Below are 25,371 nucleotides of genomic sequence, written 5' to 3'. Positions count from 1 at the left end.
TACCAGTAGATGGAAATGCCATCAAGCAAACAGCACTAAGAATTTACAGACAGATTAAAGAAAAGGAGCCAAGCACTTCATCTCAGTTAAACAGAAAGTATGAATTTTCTGCGAGTACAGGTTGGATGACAGGGTTTCTTAAAAGGAATGCTCTTCATAATATAAAAATTAAAGGTGAAACTGCATCTGCAGATGAATCGGCTGCTAAAGTATTCCCGCAGGAACTTGCAAAAATTATTGAAGATGGAGGATACACTCTTGATCAAGTGTGGAATGCAGATGAAACTGGTTTCTTCTGGAAACGAATGCCGAACAGAACGTATGTAGCCAAATCGCAGAAAACTGTTGGTGGTTTTAAGGTAGCTAAGGATTGTGTGACCTTATTATTTTTCTACAACGCTTCAGGAGATCGTATGTTGAAACCACTGCTGGTAAATCGAGCCCTAAATCCACGTTCAATGAAAGGTGTAGATATCAATAAACTGCCTGTTCACTGTATGGCAAACAAGGCCTGGGTGACCACTACTATCTTTACAGAATGGTTCAACAAATCTTTCGTCCCAGAAGTCAGACGTTATATGAATTTGAAAGGTCTCGAATTTAAAGTTCTTCTGGTTCTTGACAATGCACCCGGCCATCCTGTCTTTTAACACCCAAATGTACAAATTTTATTTCTGCCACCTAATACTACATCTTTGATACAACCGCTAGACCATGGTATAATTGCGACAATTAAAACATACTACGTAAAACGAACATTCCAACACGTTTTGGACAAACTGAATGATGAAACACTAACAGTCAATTATGGATTGTATCAATCAAGTTGGATTAGCGTTAACTGAATTAAAACCAGCAACTTTAAATGCGTGTTGGAAAGCGGTTTGGCCACAATGTGTAAAAAGCAAAGATCCCATCATCCCTAATATGACCGAATTTCCCAACATCATTACAATGGCACACAAAATTGGTGCAGAAGGATTCGATGATCTATTGTTTGAAGATATTGATGAATTGTTAACCGACAAAGCCCTAAGCGAAGATGAAATATTAGAGGTTGTCTTTGGAACTCCTTATCCCACAGAACGTAGTAATAATGAAGAAAATGATCCTGTTCTAAATGCAGATTTAATAAAAGGTCTGGAACTGGTCAGAAAATTAGGTAATCATTTTGTCAAACATGACCCTAATGAGGAACGCGCTGGGAAGTTTCAACGTGAACTGAAGTTGTTGACAGCCTCTTACAGAGAATTATATAACGGCCTAACCAAAACACGAACACAACGATTAATAACTGAATTCGTTTGTAAAACCAGTGAAACATCAGTACCAGAGGAGACTCGTGCTGATTTTGCTCAAGAGATCACAGAAAGAATTTCATTAATAGAGGAAGAAGACGATGTCCACAACATTTCTAGTGATAGCAGTGATATTCCAGTCGTACGCAAACGTATGCGCCATTTATTATCAGAAAGTGAAAATGAATAAAACCTTGTTATGTGTAAAACAGATTTTTTTTTGTTCATGAAGAATTTTTTTCATTTCATATGCATACAAATTTACTTTAATACATTTTCATTACATATTATTACATGTGTATTTTGTTGAAATAAAATAATAAGCTTAAAACGAATATTTTATGTGTTTTTTTTAAATTATTTTTACTGATTTTTTAGATCCGGAACCAATCTTCTTTTCTTCCATAAATACAATGTCTTTTTTTACACGAATTTTTTTTACACGTATTTTTCAGGAACGTATCTATCGTGTAAAAACAGAATTAGGTGTATATATATATATATATACACTGGCATATATATATATATATATACAGGTTGTCTCAAAAATATTGGTACAAACGTTTAGGGGAGGGAGGTAACATCTAAAGGAATGTGAATCGCATAGGAACCCATAACCGGAAACGTTACGGGAAAGTAGTAGCAGAGGCACAAGAAGCAGAAATGACACAAGACAAATGACACAAGTAATTAGTGGCAAACATTTGACATAATATTAACAATGGAGTATGAGAGGGATGCATTTCATGATGTTACAACAGATGCCCGAAGGTTCCACCACGAGATGCGATGCATGCGTGACACCAACGTGGCATGGATTGGCAGACACAGTCGAACACACCTGGAGTTTCTTTGACAGTAGCAGCAGCACAGATGAGTCTCGCCACGAGATCCATTTCCGTCTCCACAGGCGATTCATATACGATAGATTTGAGGGACCCCACAGAAAGAAGCCAAGGCTCGATAAATCAGGTAAGCGTGGGGGCCAGGCAGCAGGTCCACCAGGCCAATCCATCAACGTCCAAAATGCCTGTTTAAATGGTCACGAACACACCTTCCATAATGGGCAGGCGCCTCGTCATGTTGAAACCAAATGTTGCATCTCACATTTGCTGGAACATCGTCAAGTAACCCTGGTAGAACTTGTTCAAAAAAGATCCAATATTTAGCGCAGTTCATGTGGGATGGTAACAGGTATGGGCCGACTAAGCAGTCACTGACCATACCTGCCCACACATTTATTGCGAAGTGATGTTGTTATTTGGTTTTTAGGAGCATTAGCAACTAAGGCCATATTGCTCCAGGATATGCAGTGGTCATTCCCTGACCTCCGCGCATCCTCCATATTTGGTGGTGACGGGCTTGAAACCCGGTCTAATCAAGAAGCGTGTGCTACGCACTGCTGCTCCTTCCCACGTGGCTACGGAGGCACCACCGTTGTGCCGCATGGGGCGCACACTGTGTGGGTTGTCGTGAGCCCACACATGAGCATTGTGCTGATTGAATAAGCCTTCCCAAGTGAAATAAACCTCATCCATGAACAAAACATAGGCTGGAAAATTCAAGTCTTGAACACTTTCTTGGAGAAACCACTGCGCAAAAGCCACACGTGCAGGATGATCTTGGGGAGCAGTAACTGAACCCTTTGGAGATGAAAGGGGTGTAAGGAATCGTCGTGACAGACATGCTGTACACTGCAACGAGACACTCCTAAGGCAGAGGCGATGGCATTTGTGCTGGTAGTAGAATTATTCTGGACGACATTCAACACACTTTCTTCCATGGTGGGAGTTCGCGTTGAACATGGTCTGCCCGCACTACTCCTTTTACCTCTAAATGACCCATAATCGCACAAATTTTGATGCACAAGCGCAAACAAACAGTGGTCCAGTACATGTCTGTCTGGGAAGCGTTCATCATAAATTCGTTGAGCGGCTCGTCCATTACCCTCTGCTAATCCATACACTAGGTGCATGTCTGCCAGCTCACAGTTCATATATTGATGCATGCTCTTAATGCGGCGACTACTGCTTGAATGAGTAAACCAGAAATTTTCCCTCTCGCGAACTGGTGAACAGCGCCGTCTACCGACTTACGGTGATGTTTCCGGTTATGGTTTCCTATGCAATTTACATTCCTTCAGATGTTACCTACCTCCCCTAAATGTTTGTACCAATATTTTTGAGGCATCCTGTGTGTGTATATATATATATATATATATATATATATATAGTCATATAAATTAGAATAAGGTTTAAAATAATAATAAAATAATGCCAGCAGTACCGCAAGACAATATAAATATATTGCAATGGATAGTAAGAACATGCAGATAGTAAGAAGAAAAACGCAGATAGTAAGAAGAAGATAGTAAGAAAAAATGCAGATGGTAAGAAGAATATGCAGATAGTAAGAAGTAAGAACATGCAGAACATGCAGATAGTAAGAAGAAAAACTTTAGTTTTTCTTCTTACTATCTGCATGTTTCTCTTTGCGTTAATTTAATTATTTATTTATTTTTACCGTATCCATCACATAGGGGGCACCACATTATTTTGACAACTATTACATTATGTCCTAGATACGGTCAAATGTAGTATGTATTATATATTTAATCTTATTTTAATCATTAAATTACATTCTCTGTCGGGTCAATGATGATTAATATATGCTTACATTTATATTTTACTTATATTTCTTACCTTTGATTCTAATATTTCAAAATTTTTCTTAATTTTTATCATCATTCGATTTATTTATATTCGATTTATATTTGACCTATACTGGTTTATATTTGGTTTAGATTTAAATTACTTAGCATATATTGATCATCACAAACAGAGAACTTCTTGTCGTTTTTTGCCTTCATTCTGGGTGGTTGGCCCCAGTTAAAGTCATCTAGATTGTCGGTAAAAAGTGATAATAATAAATTTTTTATTTTATTTTTTTTTTTTGCGTTTTCTTAGGTCCCTGATGGTATTATTATTGGATTGATTTACTTTTTCTAATAATATTCTATAGACATTATGGGTGTATTGCATGATTGCATGACTGCATTAACCCATAAATATTAGTTACTGTCTTTTTAACTTTCTTTCTTTCCTTTTTTATCACTAATATAACTATTAATATATATATATATATATATATATATATATATATACTCCAGACTTGTTAATTCATGATACTTCACTATACTCAGCCAATAATCTGTGATAAATTTCAACAGGTTTTAGTCCTGCAATCAAAAATGGGAGTATAGACTGCATCTCTACCTCTGTGTACAACTGCAAGGTCTTGAAAATTGACTGTCTCCAAATAAAGACAGCAGATGGTGCCATATCAGTACCCAACAGACTAATCAATAATTATTGATTATTGATTGTCAGATTTGTCAGAATAATCTTTGTCTGATTATAATCAGACAAAGATTATCATCAGTTTTGGTATAATATTTTATGTTAGTTTTACAGTTTCATTTGAATGCCCTGCGTACATCATAGGTCTTGAAAAAAGACCTATGCTGTACATAGGTCATTTGGATGAAACTGTAAAACCAACATAAAATATTTTTTAAAATTTCTCCCCCCCAAGAAATGGGTGAACAGAAAGTGGACATTGAAAAGCTCAAATGGATTAACAACTAATGAAATTGACTTCATCCTCACTAATAGAAGATATATTTTGAATGATGCACATCGGTCATTCGGATGACCTATTATCATCCCGAACAAAGAAAATGTTGGAAGTAATCACAGAATGGTAAGATATACACTTGATATAGATGTAAGAAAAGAACTAAAGGAAAAAAAAGACTTGAATAACTAATATGATGGTCTTTGAGATAACAGAAGAGGAGTTATTGTTATTTGTTATTTGGTTTTTTTTTTTTAGGAGCATTAGCAACTAAGGCCATATTGCTCCGGGAATATGCGGTTGTCATTCCCTGACCTTTCCACATCCTCTGTATTTGGTGGTAACAGGCTTGAACCCCAGTCTAATCAAGAAAGCGTGTGCTACGCACTGCTGCTCCTTCCCACCTGGCTACGGAGGCGCCACAGAAGAGGAGAAAAAACAGTATGTACTGAAACTTAATAACAAGTTTGAGCTTCTACAGACCTTTCAGGACCAAGATATCAACAAGCAATAAAACTTATTGAAAATTATAAAGCCCAAGAAACCTATAGGTAAAAAGAAATCCAAAGAAGAAAAAAATTAGTCAAGAAACACTGGCCACAATGAACCAAAGATGACAAATGAAGAGCAAGATAAACACTGACAAGTGTTTATCTTGCTCTTCATTTGTCAATGCAAGGAAATGAAATGATGCCAGCAGTGGAAATGATGCAAGGAAGGAAATGATGCCAGCAGTGGGGAAGATGGATCACAAATTTGCAATGCATACAACGTACCTGATATCTTTCTTGATGAGATAGAACATGCATTGAAGAAATTGAAGAATCAAAGGGAATTCTTCAATTGAAGAATCAAAAGGAATTCAGAAGCTCGCAGAAAGGAGTCAATGTGAATGGCAAGTACCTAAACTATTTACAATTTGCAGATTACATTGTGATCATAAGCCAAGATCTGAGGAATTAGAGGAAAACCATATCAGTTGTGCAGTTAGTAAGGATTTCAGGCTAAAGATGAATATGGTGAAGATGAAGTTACTGTAGAGTTGTTAAAATTGGGAAGAAAAGACATGGCACAGAAACTGGCAAGACCTTGCACAAAATACATAAGGAAAAGTGTGATGCCTAAGGAGTGATATAATGCAATCATAATTTTGCTGCATAACAAAGGAGATAAATAAGAAACTGGAAGGAAAAAAAAAAAAAAAAAAGTAAACTGCAGCCATTATCAACCCACTGCAAGATGGAAGCCTCCTCAACAATTCACGTTGAGGGAAATGGACCATAATCTGCCACACTGGTCCAGTGCAGGTTGGCAGATCGACCATATTTAGCAGTCAGGGGCTTGAACCCCGGTCTACTCAAGGAGCATGTGCTATTGCACTTCCGCTCCTGACCACTCGGCTAGAGAGGCCTTCTCCGTAGGAACTGAGAAACTGGAAATTATAGACCAATTAGCTTGTCTCACATCTACAAGCTGTTCACAATGGTCATCATTAACAGATTAAAAAGAAAACTTGATGAGGTTCAAACGAAAGAGCAAGCTGGCTTTAGGACAGGATTCTCTGCTATGGATCCCCTTCACGTAATATCACAGCTTATGGAGAAAGCAAATGAATATAAAACACCATTATTTGACTCCATTCAGTATAAGGCAATTTTTGGGCACTGGAAAGACAAAGCATCAACATCCTACACATTATGATTTTGAAAAAAATATGAGAATGCTACCTCCTTTATTAGACTAGACAAAGACGGTAGCAAATTTAAAACTGAGAAAGAAGTTCGACAAGGAGACAAAGTTGTTTACTACTGCCCTTGAGGAAGCTTTCAGAAGCTCACAGAAAGGAGTCAATGTGAATGCGAGTACCTAAACTATTTACAATTTGCAGATTACATTGTGATCATAAGCCAAGATCTGAGGAATTAGAGGAAAACCATATCAGTTATGCAGATAGAAAGGATTTCAGACTAATATGAATGTAAATTCATATTAGTCTGAATGTATGAATGTATGAATTTCAGACTAATATAAATATGAATATGGATAAAACAAAATTAATGATGAACAAGTACGCCACAGAAAGGATTATAATTGTCAAAGGAGTAGAAATTGAAAAAGTGGATTCATATACAGCCCTCCACGAATTGTGTAAGGTTTGTGTTCCACGGAACTCTGTGTAAGTTGGAAAATCCCTAAAGACTTCTGCAGCACTTGCAACTATGCATATTGAATTTGAATGAAGCAAAAAAGAAATGTTCGACGAACACGTAAATAGAATTATTTATTCAATTTTTTTATCTGATGTGCAGGAAAATTTTCAGAAAAGTGTACAAAATTACAAAAGTGTGCAATCACAAAAATTTTACTTTAATGTTGTGGAAACCAGTGCAATGCTTGAACCTATTAAACCACCCATTGATTGCCATGAATTTGGCTTGGGGTTCACTGTACTTATCTTAATGTCTTCATAAATACTACTTGCTTTTGCTTGAATGGCCATTAGACTCAGGAGCACTTGCTTCTGAATCTGATTTTCCATCCATATTATTAATAACATTTCCAACTTCGATATAGTACCTTAACGCTGTTTTGTGATCACTTTTGATCTTAAATGTGTTGATCTTTTATACATGCACTGTCCTTTAAAATAGTATTCACTGTTGAAGCAGCGAGACCTAATTCCCATGCAACAGATGATAAACTTTGTCCTGCTTCTTACTTCTTAATTATTTTCATCTTCATTTCTAAATAAATTTTGTTTCGTTTCCTAGCACTGCCATCACTTGCACTTTCCACTGGTTGGTTTCTCTTCATCATTGTTTTAAGTAAATAGGAATGAAGAGAAGATGCTGTAAATTTATTTATGTTTTTTATAAGATTGAAGATTTCAGTGAAGAGAAAACACATTTCAACATAATAAACCCACAAATTCCAGTTATCGGTATTATCGCAAATGCAATAAGATCAAGTTTACTACCTGTTTATAATTAGATTGCACTAACAGAAAAGCCCAATAAGCCGGAAAGTGCAAATTGTTTTTATTGTTTTATGGTTGTGACCTCGAGAAATGTGCCTTAGAAAAATATCACAAAGGTGTTCAAAAATTGGTTCTTATAACAAAACATATGAGATAATGATGAAAGTTTAGTGCATTCTATGGCCGGACTATGCAGCCAATAGTAGCATTTGCAAATGCATTGGAAGAGTATTTTTTTTTTTTTCCCCATCCTTTAGTTAAAACTGATTTTTGTGTTGTGCTTATTTCCCAAAAATTTATATGAAACTAACAATTTCCATTATAAAAATTACCTTTTAGAGAATTAAATAGCTTAATTATACTTGGTTTCAACATTACAATATTTTCACAATGCCTCCATTTATTCCTACAGGATGCAAAATACATTTCCATATTTTTTTCAGTTTACACCACACGGCAAAAACTTACGTAAAGTCGAATTGACGTAAGTCGGGGGAGTACCTGTACTTATCACCATAGAACTTGCACTTCTCCAATCCATAGAAATCTCCCAAGTCCAAAGATGCCCTCATAATTAACCTCAATAGTTCAATACACTCCCTCGAACTCTCCATCAAAACTAAGGAGGCGTTACTTGCCTTTATACTCAAAAGTTTTTCTAGTTAACAGTCATCTGAAATTACGACATCACTAATTTCATTTGGCTCAGCTTCACTTATACAGCCTCTTCTCAGTAGAGACAGTACCTGTTCAAATTCATCTGCATGTAAAGACTCTCGTCATATTCTTCAATCTTCTGGTCTGTAGATTACTCCCACTCTCTTTGCTCCTTTGCTTCCAACTAACTCACACCACACAGATTCTGTGTGCTGGCAGACGTAACGTCAGATCCAGCAAAAGCTCTTTGTGCATTCAGGCTGCTTTTGATAAGAAGCATGACCCCCTCCACCCCTTCCATCTTCCCTATCTTTCCTAAATACATTATACATACTATATACTCATCATCACCAATTTCCAGGTGGCACCACATTGCTGTTAGCCTTATTATCTTTTACTTTGTGTGTTATCTTGAAGTGTATTTCTGTATTATTATTTATATTGTATAATTGTTTTTAACAATATTACCACCCAACCCTGGACAGCGTGCTATCCAGAGTTGTATCCTTACTATTGTATCCTTTTAATGACAAATAAACTGATATTTATTTATTTATACCTATGATGACAAGTGTCATTTAAAAAACAACTGAAAACTTACAAAATTGTTCAAAAATGCAGAGAATGAAACATTAAATGAATGTTTGAATTTTGAGTAGTAGTAGTGGCATATGATGCAAGAAAGCAAGCGTATGAGCTTATGCAGCATCAGACAAAAAAAAAAAAAAAATTAAAAAAAATTACAAAACAATCCCCTCTAAATATTTGTTCAGTTCCTCCTTAAATTTATTTAACCTATCAACTTCCACAACGACAGATGGAAATTTGTTCCAGCAATTAACCACACGCTGGCTAAAGGCAAATTTCCGCACATCTGTCCTTCCTCAATTTCAATTTATGCCCCCTTAGGTTCGTAATCTGAATAAGTGAAAGAATCCCATCAGAATTCAGCGTGCTCAATCCATTCAAGGCCTTATACACCTCAATCAGATCATCTTGCAGGTGCCTGGTCTACAGCTGCTGCAATTTACAGAACTTAAGCTTCTCCTGGTAAGAGGATCCCTTCATTCCCCTCACCAATCTTGTTGCCCTTCTCTGTACACACTCAAGCAAATCTACATCCCCCCTAAAATGAGGCCTCCAGACCTGCAAGCAGTACTCAAGGCGTGGCCTGACCATTGCCTTATACAGAGGGATAATCACCTACTTTTCTCTGCTAACAAAATTCCTGTATATCATTGACAACACCCCATGTATTTTTTTTTTTTTTTTTGGTAGTTGTTGGCGCATAGGCTTCTGTGGCCATAATGCACCTCCCAAGGTTTTTATAGTACTTTGATCCAAGCCCGAGGCGGGAATTGACCCAAGACCTTTGGGTTGCCAGGCAGGCACTTTACCCACCCGGCTAGCCCGGTCGGCTGACAATACCCCATGACCTGCCCTGGCAGCCTGTCTGCATTGCTCAGAGAACTTCATATCTGACTGCACAATTACTCCCAAGTCTTTTTCATTTTCTACCTCCTTAAGTATAGTACCACACAGTTGGTACATTTCTCTGGGATTACTTCTACCCGTATGCAGTACTTTGCATTTGTCAATGTTAAACTTCGGTTGCCACTTCTTGGCCCATCTGCCCAAATTGTCTAGATCCTGTTGCAGTAACACACTGCCATTACTGTCATTAACAACCCTGCCAACCTTTGGATCATCTGCAAACTTCGATACTAAGCCTGATATACCTTCATCAATATCAATGATAAATATACAAAACCACAGTGGACCCAACACCGAACCCTGTGGGACTCCACTAATAACTCTAGTCCACGAAGAGCAGCACCCACTGATTACCACCCTCTGTCTTCTCCCACTCAACCATCCTTTTATCCATTGTAGCGACTTACCCTTAATATCATTCTGCTCCAATTTGTACAGTAGTCTTCCATTCGCAACAGTGTCAAAAGCTTTTCTGAAATCCAAGTATATGATATCAAAATTATTTTTTGCATCCAGTTCCTTTGTAACCACATCATAATAACCATCAAATTTGTCAGACAAGACTTTCCCTTAACAAACCCATGCTGTATCTAAATTATTGCTGCAGTCTTGTCTAGATGATCATGCAATGCATCTTTAACCAGTTTTTTTTTTTTTTTTCTTTTTGGTAGTTGGCACATCGGCTTCTGTGGCCATAATGCACCTCCCAAGGTTTTTGCAGTACTTTGATCCAAGCCCAAGGCGGGATTCGAACCCGCGACCTTTGGGTTGCCAGGCAGGCACTTTACCCACCCGGCTAGCCCGGTCGGCTCTTTAACCAGTGACTCCATTATTTTAGCCAGAACAGAAGTTAAACTAACTGGTCTGTAATTACTCGTGTCACCCTTCGATCCTTTGCAATCCCCCTTTGTGAATTGGGGGCACATTTGCACATCTCCAGTCCGTGGGGACCTCCCCTGAGTCCAAGGATGCTCTCATAATTATGTCTAGGGGTTTGCTTACTTCCTTTCCCACCTACTTTAATATAACTGGATAGATCCCATCCACCCCAGGTGCCTTTCTTAGGTTTAACTTCAACAATTTCTGCTCCATTTTGCTCTCAGTTATTACAAAATCATTAAGCACCCTGCTACAATTTGATAACCTTCTGCCATTTTCAAACCTTAATAACTCCTCATGTGTGAATGTAGATGCAAAATACTCACTCAGTTCGCTTGCTATCTGAGCAGGATCATCAACAGTCGAACCATCGATATCAAGTGGACCAATCAGATTCATCCCCTTCCTTTTAGAGTTTATATAAGTAAAGAAATCCTTGCTGTTTTTCTTAGCCTCCTTTGCCAAAGATTTCTCATAATCTGCCTTCGCTTGCCTAACCTCCTTTGTGATTTGATTACAGACTAGCTTATATATATCATAGGCTTCTGTTTCGCAGTGCTTATATGCATCCCATGCTTTTTTTCTTCTCTGCCACGAGTCTCATTAGTTCATTTGACAACCATTTAGACCTAAACCTTGAACAATATATCTTAATAGCTATGAAAAGTTTAGTAGCTTCCACTATTAATTCCTTGAATGCTTCCCACTTAAAATTTGCTGTTGGTAACATCATCAGTTGGTCCCACTGTACAGAATTTAAAAACTGTTTGAGACTACTACAGTCAGCTTTATGGAAGCAAAAACCCGTTCCTTTACCCCTGACAGTAATTATATCTTTAAGTAAATGAAACATCAGTACACTGTGATCACTGCCACCTAATGGTTCCTTTATCTGCAAATTCTTAATACACAAATGATCACTGCTGATAACCTGATCAAGAGTATTACCCTCTCTGGTTGTCTCTCAAACATGCTGCTGCAGAAAACAATCATCCAATAAATCCACAAAAGTCTTACTAGTATGCAAGTGACCAACCCATAAGTTCCAGTCTATATCTGGGAAGTTAAAATCCCCCATTATAAGACATTCTGATTTACTAGCCCATTCTATTTCTCTGTACAATTGTTCATTGTAGTCATTCAAGTCATTAGGCCTATAACACACTCCTACTCTTATTTTTGCTTTCGCAGTGCTTAATGTTTTTCTTAATTAACAGCATAACACCGCCTTCCTTCCTATCCTGTCTATCCTTTCTGTACACATTGTACTCCCCAAATTCCAGTTCTGCATTCCTTATATCTGTGTGACACCACGTCTCTGCTATCCCAACAATGTCCGCCTTTGATGTCTTGATCAACACTTCAAATTCATCAAATTTATTTACAATACTTCTAGCATTGGTATACATGCAAGTATACATGTACCTATTCTTATTATTAGTTACCCTAACACATTCTATATACCTACCTGTTTCACGATGACTGCCATCATTCCCTGAAACCCCCAACACCCCTTGCTCCACGCCACTGCTTATTCTAACAGAAGTAGTGCAAGAATCACCTTCACCTCTGCCTGCAGCCTCTTTTAACCTTTTAGTCTGTGAATCCCCCCAAGCTAGCAGTTTTCCAACCCACCTAACACTGCCTCGATAGCATCAGCAAATATTCTTGCACTCTTTCTGTTTAAGTGTATCCCATCCCTGTAGAAGCAGTCTCTCCTGTTAACAAGCACAGAACACGCTGAAAAATATTTTACCCCTTGAGCCTTGCATATTTCCTCCAGGGCCGAAATGATTAACAAGGCTCTCATTATGTACTCTCTCCTATCGTCTGGGCAGAATTGCAGACACTTTCAAATTTAACCCTAATTCATGACTTTTTTGCAACATTGACCTGTACTTGTTAAGTAAATCTGCAGATCTCCTACTCTTAATGTCATTGGTGCCAACGTGTACAACACTATCACTCTTTGTGCCCTTAAAAGATGATATATGCTTTACAACGTCATCAACTTTTGCTCCTGGCAAACATACCCTGGTCCTATTCCATCTATCCTTTTTACACAATATATTCCCCATCTTCCTGACAATAGAGTCACTGACGATAACTAACTCCTGTGGGACCAGCGCATTCTGCTTTGGAGGTTGCCGCTGTGTTGCCTGATTCCCAGGAGTGAGCTCTGGCGTTGAGTTGGGCAGCTGAGAGCTTGACGGGTCCTCATTAATTTCTTCAAGGGTATCTACCCTACACCTCAAGCTCTCATAGACGCCCATCAGAACACTGAGCTGACGCCTAATTTCTAGACACTCTCTGCACCTGGCACACACAAAGACATCCTTCTTGGCTAGATCATGTTCCGTTCCAGAGAGTTCGGCAAACATTTCACAGGTTGCACATTTTTTTAGGCTGCGATGCATTGGAGGATTGCCCCCCCCCCCCCCCCCCCCCCCAGTTCTCCCCAGAGTCACAGCACTCCTGCCACTTTGTGCCCGTTGCTTTTCTGCTCTAGTCTGGGGCATGATATTTTAAATTAATAAGATCAATAAATTTAATTAAGTAATTGTGAATACTACACTATCTAATAGAATACTAAATGCAGGGATGCGAATTACGCTATATAATTTTATGTTAGAGCTACCTAGTTACCACAATTAAAAATTTGAATTTCCTACTACTCTATACAATCTGATGTATAGATGTTTAGCCACAGACATCTTTTCTGATGTCTGTGGCTAAACATCAGAAAAGCATGTTTGTTTTCATAATTATAATTATAACATTAATTATAAAAGTGCTGACTGGGCTAGCCAGATGGGTAAAGTGCCTGCCTGGCAAACCAAAGGTCGCGGGTTCGAATCCCACCTCTGGCTTGGATCAGAGTAGAAAATGCAGAAACCTTGGGAGGTGCAATATGGCCACAGAAGCCGATGCGCCAACAACTAACAAAAAATATATATATATATATATATATATAAAAGTTATCTATAATTCGATGGTCCTTCATATAAAAAAAATGTGTTTATAATTGATTAGAATAATAATGACTGTCATGTTTTAAAAATAAATTATAGATTTCATTATTCTAGGTCTAACTGTGTGCCTACAAAGAATTAAACACCTGTGGCTGAGGAACCACCTTTGCCATATCCTAATTACACCTTTGGCTACCTGTTATCTGGTGAGTGATCCAAACAGGTCCAAAGCTGTTCACAACAGTGGCTGCCTTTGAGTTTTTAATGAATAACAGATTCACCTACTGGGTGATGCTATTTGATTAAAAATTATATTTGTTAATTTAGGCTAACTCATGGATAAACAGCAGTTTCTAAAAGTGTGTAAGCCCAAGCTCTACCACAAGAGATACAATATGTACCCAGGATGAATTTATACCTGATTTATACCTATCTGATAATCAAATAGAAAGGTATCAGACACATCATGATTTTTCCTTTGAAACCCAAAGGGAAAATCATGATGTGGCTGATACCTTTCTATTTGATTATCAAAAAACCATAATCGATGATGTGGGGGGGGGGGGAGAAGGAGGATGAAGAGAGAGAAAGACCATGTTTGCTGTCATTTCTTTTTTAACTTTTTCCCTTTAAATCATTTGATTATTGAAATAACTGATTATGAATCATTCAATTATGCCATCACTAGCTTTTTATGCACTGTAGTTGTGTCGGTCTAATGAGATCAAGCTCTAGAAGATGAACTCTAACTTAATATATATATTTTATATTTTATTTTACAAATTCTGCAACCTCCAAAAGGAATGCCACAAAAGAAACAAGATGCTCTCAATAAGCTTATTGCTCTTTAGTGCTTTCCAAGGTGTTCCTTATAATTTCCACAGTGTAGTGTATATAGCTGGAAAATTATAATTCCTAAAAATATAATTCTGGGTGGTGGTACTCACTGAGAATAAGTAACAATAGTCTTCTCTATTAGTGAAGCATTACTTATTTGAGGTAGTGCAATATCGGGCAACTCGTGTATCTACACCAACTCTATGGTGTATCTAAACTGACATTATATAGATATTAAACTCTTACTCTTAACGTATTATGCCTTGTGCATTTAGTTATTTTTGAAAAATATAATTATAAATAGAGTAAACCCTCTATTCAACGGACCCCGATATAACGGATTTCGGATTTAACGGACCAGACAAATAATAATAGAGTAATGTACATATTAATCTCGACCATATTATTTTTTTAGGTTATACGAAACTTCAGTGTTATTATTAATTAAAAATTAATAATAATTACCTATTTCCGTTATTGTTTTGATAATTACCTACTTTTATTTTTATAATCAAATTCAGGAAATTGTTTTTTATTCTTTCTAAAAACATGTTCAAATAGCTGTTTTCCCAGATAACAGATAAGAGGAGGCGGTGACTTGCAAGCTGAACAAGACTTGCGACACTAAACTGCAGGTCTACCGACTCGTTTTGTTTCAGTCTAAGTCTGCCTCAAGCTATCGTGCCATCAGGTTGTAGACAGTGTTTCTGTGACTTATGAATTGTAAGTTTATTTATTAAATAATTTTGTAATCCTTACAATTTAAAATGGCATCAAGTAATAGAGGAGTTAAAAGAAAGCATGTGAACTGAAATGTGCCACAAAAATTAGAACAAGGAGTCTCAGTAGCAAGTGTTTGTGAAATTTACTGTGTAAAAAAAAAAAAAAAAAAAAAGTTTTTTCTGATATCATTAAATCAAAGACCAAATTGCAACATTTTATATTTACAACAGAATATTACATATTCTTTATTATAATTTAATATTGTACAGTACTGTATATTGTATTAAAGCCTTTTTTTTTTTTTACATTAAGAACAATAAAAAATCCAACCCCCCATGTTACATTTGATTTAACGGACACCCCTTCTCCCCTATTAGTCCGTTAAATCGAGGATTTACTGTATAACAATCCAAAGTATCACCCATCATATACACAGTATATATAACTTGTCTTGTATTTATTACTCTTCAGAGATTAGAATGAGTAATGCCATCTAAATCACAATTACATGCATTTCAGTAGTATTCTGAAATCCTTAAGAGTGAACTTTGGTCTATAAAATAAGCTTCTCTTCCAAAATAAAAAAAAAAATATGAAAGTATATACTACTGTTGCTGCTTTACTTCTAGGAAAAAAGGCAATACAGAAATAAGGTTTCAATTACATTTCAATTAAAGAAGTTAAAAGATAAGCTTTAGCTTTAGTGATCATCATCATCAGCCATTTTCAATCCACTGCAGGATGAAGGCCTCTCCAGCAACTTTCCAGTTCCTTCTGTTTTGAGCACTGGCCATCCATTTACTACCCACAAACTCATGAATTTCATCTATCCATCTCCGCCTTTGTCTTCTGATTTTTCTTCTAGCTCCTCTTGGATACCATTCTGTTATTTTCTTAGTCCACCTGTCATCATGTCTTCGAGCTATGTGTCCTGCCCAAGACCATTTTAGTTCTTCAGTTTTGATAACAATGTCCTTTACTTGAGTTTGCTGCCTAATCCATGTGTTTCTCTTCTTATCTAACATTCTGATTCCTAATATAATTCGTTCCAATCTTCGCTCTGTAGTTCTCAGCTTCTCCTGCATTCTTTTGGTGAATGCCCAAGTTTCACTTCCATAAGTCATGATGGGGAGTATACATTGGTTCATTATTTTACGTTTCAGACAAACTGGGATATTGCTCTTCAGTATGTGACTATATTTCCTGAATGCTATCCATCCAAAATTTATTCTTCTCTTGACTTCCAGCCATTTACCATTATTACAGCTAATAACTTGTCCCAGATAGTATATGACTCCACCTTTTCAATTACAGCTCCATCAATCATTATTTCCCTTTCTGTGGCATACTTGTTCATCATTACTTTTGTTTTAGCCATATTCATCTTTAGTCCAAAATCCTTACTAACTGTGCATAACTGATTAAGATTTTCCTCTAATTCTTTGGGATTGTGGCTTATGACCACAATGTCATCTGCAAATCGTAAATGGTTTAGGTACTCTCCATTCACATTGACTCCTTTCTGCGATCAGTCTAATCTTCTGAAAGCTTCCTCAAGGGCAGCAGTAAACAGCTTCGGAGATATTGTGTCTCCTTGTCGAACTCCTTTCTCAATTTTAAATTTCCTACTGTCCTTGTCTAGTCTAATGAAGGAGTTAGCACTCTCATATATTTTCTTCAAAATCATAATATGTGGGGTATCTATGCCTTGTCTTTGCAGTGCCCGAAACATTGCCTTATGCTGTATGGAGTCAAATGCCTTTTCATAATCCACAAATGCCAGGCATAATGGTGTTTTATATTCATTTGCTTTCTCCATTAGCTGTGATATTACGTGAAGGTGATCCATAGTTGAGAATCCTGTCATAAAGCCAGCTTGCTCTTTTGGTTGATTCTCATCAAGTATTCTTTCTAATCTGTTAGTAATGACCCTTGTGAACAACTTGTATATGTGGGATAACAAGCTAATTGGTCTATAATTTCCAATTTCTGATTTATCTCCTTTCTTATGCAGCAAAACTAGGATTGCATTATTCCACTGCTTAGGCGTCACACCTTTTCTAATGCACTTTGTGAAGAGCCTTGCCAGTTTTTGTGTTATTTCTCTTCCTTCCAATTTTAACAACTCTACAGTAACTTCATCTTCCCCTGGGGCTTTCTGATTCTTCATTTTCTTCAATGCATGTTCTACCTCATCAGGAAGAATATCGGGTATGTCGTATGTGTTGCTAATTTGCACTCCATCTTCCTCACTGCTGGCATCATTCCCCTGCTCCTTGTATAATTCTCCATAGTAGTCTTCTGCTATTTGAAGTATGCCTTCTCTGCTGTTTATAAGTACACCATCCCTATTCAGTTTCAGTATCATTTGTCTTTCTGTACTACTCATGGCTCATGGCTGCTGATTTAAATCCTTTGTTTTCCCTTAATGCTTGTTCTACTTTTCTTGTGTTAAATCTTCTTATGTCCTCTCTGAGTCTCTTTATAATGGCTTTGCATAACTCAGTATACTCAATTTTCTCCCTGTCAGTGTTTATCTTGCTTTTCATTTGTCATCTTCGGTTCATCATGACAAGTGTTTCTTGACTAATTTTGTCTTCTTTGGATTTCTTTTTCCCTATAGGTTTCTTGGGCTTTATCACTTTCAGAAAGTTGTAATATTCCTCGTCGATATCTTGGTCCTCAGCAGTCGGCAGAAGCTCAAACTTGTTCTTAAGTTCCAGTACATACTGCCTTTTCTCCTCTTCTGTTATCTCAGAGACCTTTGTATTATTTACTCAAGTCAGTTTTTTCCTTTCCTACATCTATATCAAGTGTACATCTTACCATTCTGTGATCACTTCCAACATTTACCTTATTCAGGACGGTTACATCATTCACAATATATCTTCTGTTAGTGAGGATGAAGTCAATTTCATTAGTAGTTAATCCATTTGGACTCTTCCATGTCCACTTTCTGTTCACCCTTTTCTTGAAAAAAGTGTTCATTACTGACAGTCCTTGAGATTCTGCAAATTCCACAAGTCTTTCACCTCTTTCATTTCTTTCACCAATTCAAAAATTTCCTATTAGCATTAGCATTTAGCATTAGTAGAGGCATTTGATGCAAGAAAGCAAGCTTATGCAGCATCAGCCAAAAAAAAAAAAAAAAAAAAAACCCACTTCCACTTCACCCCTCTGTTCGTTCAAAATTCCTGTCCAGCTGAGCCTTAAACTTATTTAGGCTATCAACCTCCACCACAAGGGATGGAAGTCTGTTCCACCAACCAACCACCCGCTGGCTAAAGGCAAATTTCCGCACGTCTATCCTACATCTGTCTTTCCTCAATTTGAATTTATGCCCTCTCAGGTGATTTTTCTGAGCTAGAGGAAGAATCCCATCAGCATTGAGCATGCTTAAACCATTCAAGGCTTTATACACCTCTATCAGATCACCTCGCTGGTGCCTAGTCTCCAGACACTGTAACTTGCAAAACTTAAGCCTTTCTTCGTAAGAGCACCCCTTTGTTCCATTCACTAATCTTGTTGCCCTTCTCTGTACTCGTTCCAGCAGCTCTACATCCTTCTTGAAATGAGGCCTCCAGACCTGTATACAGTACTCTAGGTGTGGCCTGACCATTGCCTTATACAATGGAATAATCACCTCCTTATCCCTACTGGAAAAATTCCTGTATATCATTGACAATACTCCATGAGCTACTCTTGCAGCCCGTCTGCACTGCTCAGAGAACTTCATATCTGCCTGCACAACCACCCCCAAGTCCCTTTCATTCTCTACCACTGTAAGTGTAGTACCACAGTGTTGATACGTTGCTCTGGGGTTGCTGTTTCCCATGTGTAGTACTTTACATTTGTCAATGTTAAACTTCATTTGCCACCTCTCAGCCCATCTGCTCAACCTTTCCAGACCTGTTGCAGCAGCATAGTGTCAGTAGTGTCCTTGACAACCCTGCCAACCTTTGTATCGTCTGCAAACTTGGACATTAAGCTTGATATACCATCATCAATATCATTTATAAATACAGAAAACAATAATGGACCCAACACTGAGCCCTGAGGGACTCCACTAATAACATTAGTCCACGATGAGCAGTGTCCATTGATTACCACTCTCTGTCTTCTCCCCCTCAACCACCCCTTTATCCATAGCAGCAATTTGCCTCCAATGTCACACTGCTCCAATTTGTGTAGCAGTCTTCCATGTGCAACAGTATCAAAAGCCTTTCTAAGATCCAAGTATATAATATCAAAGTTATTCCCTGCATCCAGTTCTTTTGTGACTGCATTCATAGTATCCAATCAAGTTGGTCAGGCAAGACTTCCCCTTAACAAAACCATGCTGTGTCTGAGCTATAACTGAAGTCTTGTCTAAATGATCCTGCAGTGCTTCTTTAACCAGTGCCTCCATTAATTTTCCTGGAACAGAAGTTAAGCTCACAGGTCTATAATTACTTGTGTCAGCCTTTGATCCTCCTTTGTGAATTGGGGTCACATTTGCACATTTCCAGTCTATGGGTACCTCCCCTGAGTCCAAGGAAGCTCTCATAATTATGGCTAAGGGTTTGCTTACTTCCTTTGCTGCCTCCTTTAATATAACTGGATAGATCCCATCCACCCCGGGTGCCTTTCTTGTGTTTATCTTCAACAGTTTCTCCTCCACTTTACTCCCAGTTATTTCAAGATTCTGTAGCTTACTGCTAGAGTTGCTTACTGCTATAGTTCCCCTTTCTGTGCTGTTTTGTCTTTTTACAACCTTAGCATTGAAGTCCCCCATAATAATAGTTAGTGGGGTTTTTTGCCCATCTAGAAGACTCTCAATTTCGGTGTACATTTCTTCAACCTCTTCATCATCATGGCTCGATGTTGGTGCATAAATCATTATAATCTTTAGCTTGTACCTCTTAGAAATCTTGAGTATTATTCTTGACACCCTTGGTGATGTACTTTTGAATTCCAAAATGTTGTTTTTAAAATATTTATGGACCAGAAACCCAACTCCACCTTCACTCCTTTCACTGTTTCCATTGGTTTCAGCCAAACCGATGATATTCCAATTCACATTTTCTATTTCCTTTTCCAGCTCTAATATCTTGTCTTCACCGATGAGTGATCTTACGTTATAACAGGCCAAGTTCATTTTCCGTGCATGGCAGCCTGGTCGTACCCAGAGATTCTTAGTACCCTCTGCTTCCACTCTGATCCTCTCACTGCCGTAAGAGGGAGAGTGAAAGCTGCTGGGGACTGAGGGCCATTTCTTTTGTCGTGCTGTCATATACTGGAGGGTTTGGTCTTTTCCTCTTCACGCTGACCAGGCGTCTTGAAGAGAACTACTCTACACGTTCGTTGCCACCTATGTGACGTAACAGGGCTTACCATCGAGAAGGTGTGCATGAGTGGATTTTAGGGAGGCAGGCCAACCGGACTTCTCCTAAATATTCTGTAATAGAGAGATATTGGATCGATCAGTGTTTTAGGCTGAGTGTCTGATAACACACAGGATACCTGTTCCCCTCTAAGCCCCTAGTGTTAGTTACAACTAATTTTTCATTTAAAATTTTATATAAGATTTAGTTTTATCAGATATCTATGCAGGATTTCTCATTAGAAACAAGAAAAAAATGAACTACTTACCTAACTGAAGTGCTTCTTTGGTATACCATATTGCAATACCATCACCATAAAGATCTTTTCCTTTCCCATGAATTTGAAAGTGAACCTGAATTTCCCAGTTCTTAATATAACATGGCTACAAATTAAAAATAACTGTGACTAAATTATTCTAATGAAATATATATATCATGTTTAACATTAATTGTAAAGCTTCCAAGAAAGCAACACTGAACTTTATTAAGGATGATAATAACAGATGATTTTCAACTTTCTTGTATATGGCAAGAATTTTTATATAAGCACAGACCTAATGAGACAAAAGATGGCTTGCCCATATTGCTGAGCTAGGTGGCCCCTCTATGGTGAAAAATTTTAGAAAAAATTTAATGATTAAAAACTCTTGCTCAGATTACAAACCCGAGGAAACAAACTCAAATTGAGGAAAGACAGTTGTAGAATAGACGTGTGGAAATTTTCCTTTAGCAAGCAGGTAGTTGATTGCTAGAACAAACTTCCATCTGCCATTGTGGAAGTTGGTAGCTTAAATAAATTCAAGGAAGAAGTGTACAAACTTTCGGAATGAATGGATGGTTGAAATGAGAAGCGTGGTTTTTTTTTTTTTTTTTTGGTTGATGCTGTATAAGCTTGCTTTCTTGCATCACATGCCTCTGCTAATGCTAATATAAAAATAGATACAGCAAAATGATTTTTAATTTGTAACATAGGGTTATGATGAACCACTCTGAAATTTTGATATGTAATAATTCAGTCGCTCAGTAATATGTTTCCCAATATACAAAAACTTCAGCATACATCGGCCCTTGGAGTTTATGGCAACAAATGCTAGCCCTAGGGTGCTAGTTGTGTTGGTTGTTGCAGAGGGTTCCAGTTATATAGTTTATAAAGGATCCCATTAGCGGCAGCTAGTCTAGGGGTGTCCCCAATGAAATCCTCACTGTTAAAAGTATACAGTAGAACTCTATTAAGAAATTTCCAAGGGACGGGTGGCTTAGAACTTCTTATGAGGGAAAACATAGAAGGAAAAATGACCTGAGGGTATGAAATAATAACTACACAAATAAAAATGAAAAGATACACATACATAAGTCAAAGATGATTTTTAAGTACAATCTCAGAATTTATAAATATTTTACTGCCTATGAGAACATTTTTAAAACTTAGGATTTATAATTGCTTATTATTAACAGTTATAGTTGGAAGGATGGACTCCAAAGGAGTTCATCCTTCCAACTATAACTGTTAAAATTAGAAAAATATAATATAATTAGTATAGTCAGTATAATCGATATAATATAATCAGTATAATCGATATAATATAATCAGTATAATTAATAATTAATATTTGAAGGGACGAATAATTAGGGCCAACAGTAGATAGACAAAAATAATTATTCTTTAAAGCAGTGGGTTCCCAAACTACTGAGATCTACGGACCCTTTCAAAAATCAAAAAAGTTCACACACCCCTTCAAATATCAAAAAAAAGTTTGTGGACCCCTATATGTCACATATGCATGTTAACAGTGATAAATGCAAGGTACTACATTTGGGTAGCAATAATCCCAAAATAATGTACCAAAAACAAATACTCTGATCAACCTTCAATTTAATAAATATAAATTATAATAAGCAGAGCTTTTAAATTTTGCCGAAACTTATTTAAAGCAAAAATTTGTTTGGTCTCACCACAACTTTAAAAAATATATAATAATATTAATAAGATAAAAATAAGAAATATCTAGTGGTCTACATTATCCCACTCACTTTATTAATATCATCAATTATATTATTCTTATAATGAAACTACTTGAAATATAATATTTCAAGTAAAAAGTTTCATTATAAGAATGATAGTATTTCTATATTTTACTTTGTTACTTAAAGTAAAATTCACATTCTTATTTATTTGTTTCTCATACTTTTCACACTGTGTGTGAAGAGCATGAGAAGGGCATATAAAAAAAAAAAAAAAAAAACACTTTCCTCTTCCCATAGTACCGACTCATGTGACCTTTGAAAATTTACCTTGAATTTAGTTCAATCGGCCCTTAGAATTTATGTTCTATGGTTTCAGAATGATTTAATATTGCTAAAATTTTATCTTTGTTCATTTTATCCCCCCCCCTGCTAAGGGCATTATAAATTAACTAAGCACCCTTTGAGATGTTTAGTTTTTCAGCAGTATATATACAGTGGGTACCACTTATTGTGATCACATTTGGTTTAAGAAAATTGATAACATTAAAGGGAGGGATTTTTTTTTTCGTAAATATAAAAAGTTGCTTATCTTACTAATCTTTCTTTATTATCCAGTACAGTATATATAAGGCGCCTCCGTAGCCAGGTGGGAAGGAGCAGCAGTGCATAGCACACGCTTCTCTAGAAGAAAGGGGATAAATCAGATTGGTCCACTTGATATTGATGGGTCAACTGTTGATGATCCTGCTCAGGTAGCTAACAAACTAAATGAATATTTTGCATCAACATTCACACATGAGGAGTTATTCAGCAAGGGGAATGCCAGAGGTGTATTCAACTCTAGCAGTAAGCTACAGAATCTTGAAATAACTGGGAGTAAAGTGGAGGAGAAACTGTTGAAGATAAACACAAGAAAGGCACCCGGAGTGGATGGGATCTATCCAGTTATATTAAAGGAGGCAGCAAAGGAAGTAAGCAAACACTTAGCCATAGTTATGAGAGCTTCCTTGGACTCAGGGGAGGGTTGCACATTTCCAGTCCATTTCCATGGACTGGAAATGTGCAAATGTGACCCCAATTCACAAAGGAGGATCAAAGGCTGAAACAAGTAATTATAGACCTGTGAGCTTAACTTCTGTTCCAGGAAAATTAATGGAGGCACTGGTTAAAGAAGCACTGCAGGATCATTTAGACAAGACTTCAGTTATAGCTCAGACACAGCATGGTTTTGTTAAGGGGAAGTCTTGCCTGACCAACATGATTGGATACTATGATGCAGTCACAAAAGAGCTGGATGCAGGGAATAACTTTGATATTATATACTTGGATCTTAGAAAGGCTTTTGATACTGTTGCACATGGAAGACTGCTACACAAATTGGAGCAGTGTGACATTGGAGGCAAATTGCTGCTATGGATAAAGGGGTGGTTGAGGGGGAGAAGACAGAGAGTGGTAATCAATGGACACTGCTTATCGTGGACTGATGTTATTAGTGGAGTCCCTCAGGGCTCAGTGTTGGGTCCATTGTTGTTTTCTGTATTTATAAATGATATTGATGATGGTATATCAAGCTTAATGTCCAAGTTTGCAGATGATACAAAGGTTGGCAGGGTTGTCAAGGACACTACTGACACTATGCTGCTGCAACAGGATCTGGAAAGGTTGAGCAGATGGGCTGAGAGGTGGCAAATGAAGTTTAACATTGACAAATGTAAAGTACTACACATGGGAAACAGCAACCCCAGAGCAACGTATCAACTCTGTGGTACTACTGACAGTGGTAGAGAATGAAAGGGACTTGGGGGTGATTGTGCAGGCAGATATGAAGTTCTCTGAGCAGTGCAGACGGGCTGCAAGAGTAGCTCATGGAGTATTGTCAATGATATACAGGAATTTTTCCAGCAGGGATAAGGAGGTGATTATTCCATTGTATAAGGCAAAGGTCAGGCCACACCTAGAGTACTGTATACAGGTCTGGAGGCCTCATTTCAAGAAGGATGTAGAGCTGCTGGAACGAGTACAGAGAAGGGCAACAAGATTAGTGAATGGAACAAAGGGGTGCTCTTACGAAGAAAGGCTTAAGTTTTGCAAATTACAGTGTCTGGAGACTAGGCACCAGCGAGGTGATCTGATAGAGGTGTATAAAGCCTTGAATGGTTTAAGCATGCTCAATGCTGATGGGATTCTTCTTCTAGCTCAGAAAAATCACCTGAGAGGGCATAAATTCAAATTGAGGAAAGACAGATGTAGGATAGACGTGCGGAAATTTGCCTTTAGCCAGCGGGTGGTTGGTTGGTGGAACAGACTGCCATCCCTTGTGGTGGAGGTTGATAGCCTAAATAAGTTTAAGGCTCAGCTGGACAGGTATTTTGAACGAACAGAGGGGTGAAGTGGAAGTGGGTTTTTTTTTTTTTTTTTTTGGCTGATGCTGCATAAGCTTGCTTTCTTGCATCAAATGCCTCTACTAATGCTAATGCTAAAATGCTAAATGCTTCTTGATTAGACCGGGGTTCGAGCCCGTCACCACCAAATACGGAGGATGCGGAAAGGTCAGGGAATGCCCACCGCAT

The 25,371-nt window shown here is 37.5% G+C and overlaps 1 protein-coding gene across 2 annotated transcripts in view; it reads right to left on the bottom strand.

Moving 5' to 3' along the window:
* LOC150085684 (vesicular integral-membrane protein VIP36-like) overlaps window positions 1-25,371 on the bottom strand; it is a 236,019-nt gene that overhangs the window by 144,684 nt on the left and 65,964 nt on the right. For both annotated transcript variants that reach the window (XM_090373444.1, XM_090373443.1), the window contains one exon: window positions 21,105-21,219. In XM_090373444.1, coding sequence (XP_090229570.1) covers window positions 21,105-21,219 — 115 coding nt within the window. The remainder of the gene's footprint in view (window positions 1-21,104; window positions 21,220-25,371) is intronic.

The sequence above is a fragment of the Mastigoproctus giganteus genome, chromosome 5 (genome assembly GCF_048544385.1).
Source record: "Mastigoproctus giganteus isolate SK-2022 chromosome 5, ASM4854438v1, whole genome shotgun sequence".
Classification (NCBI taxonomy): domain Eukaryota; kingdom Metazoa; phylum Arthropoda; class Arachnida; order Uropygi; family Thelyphonidae; genus Mastigoproctus; species Mastigoproctus giganteus.
This window is presented reverse-complemented; position numbering and strand designations above follow the sequence as displayed.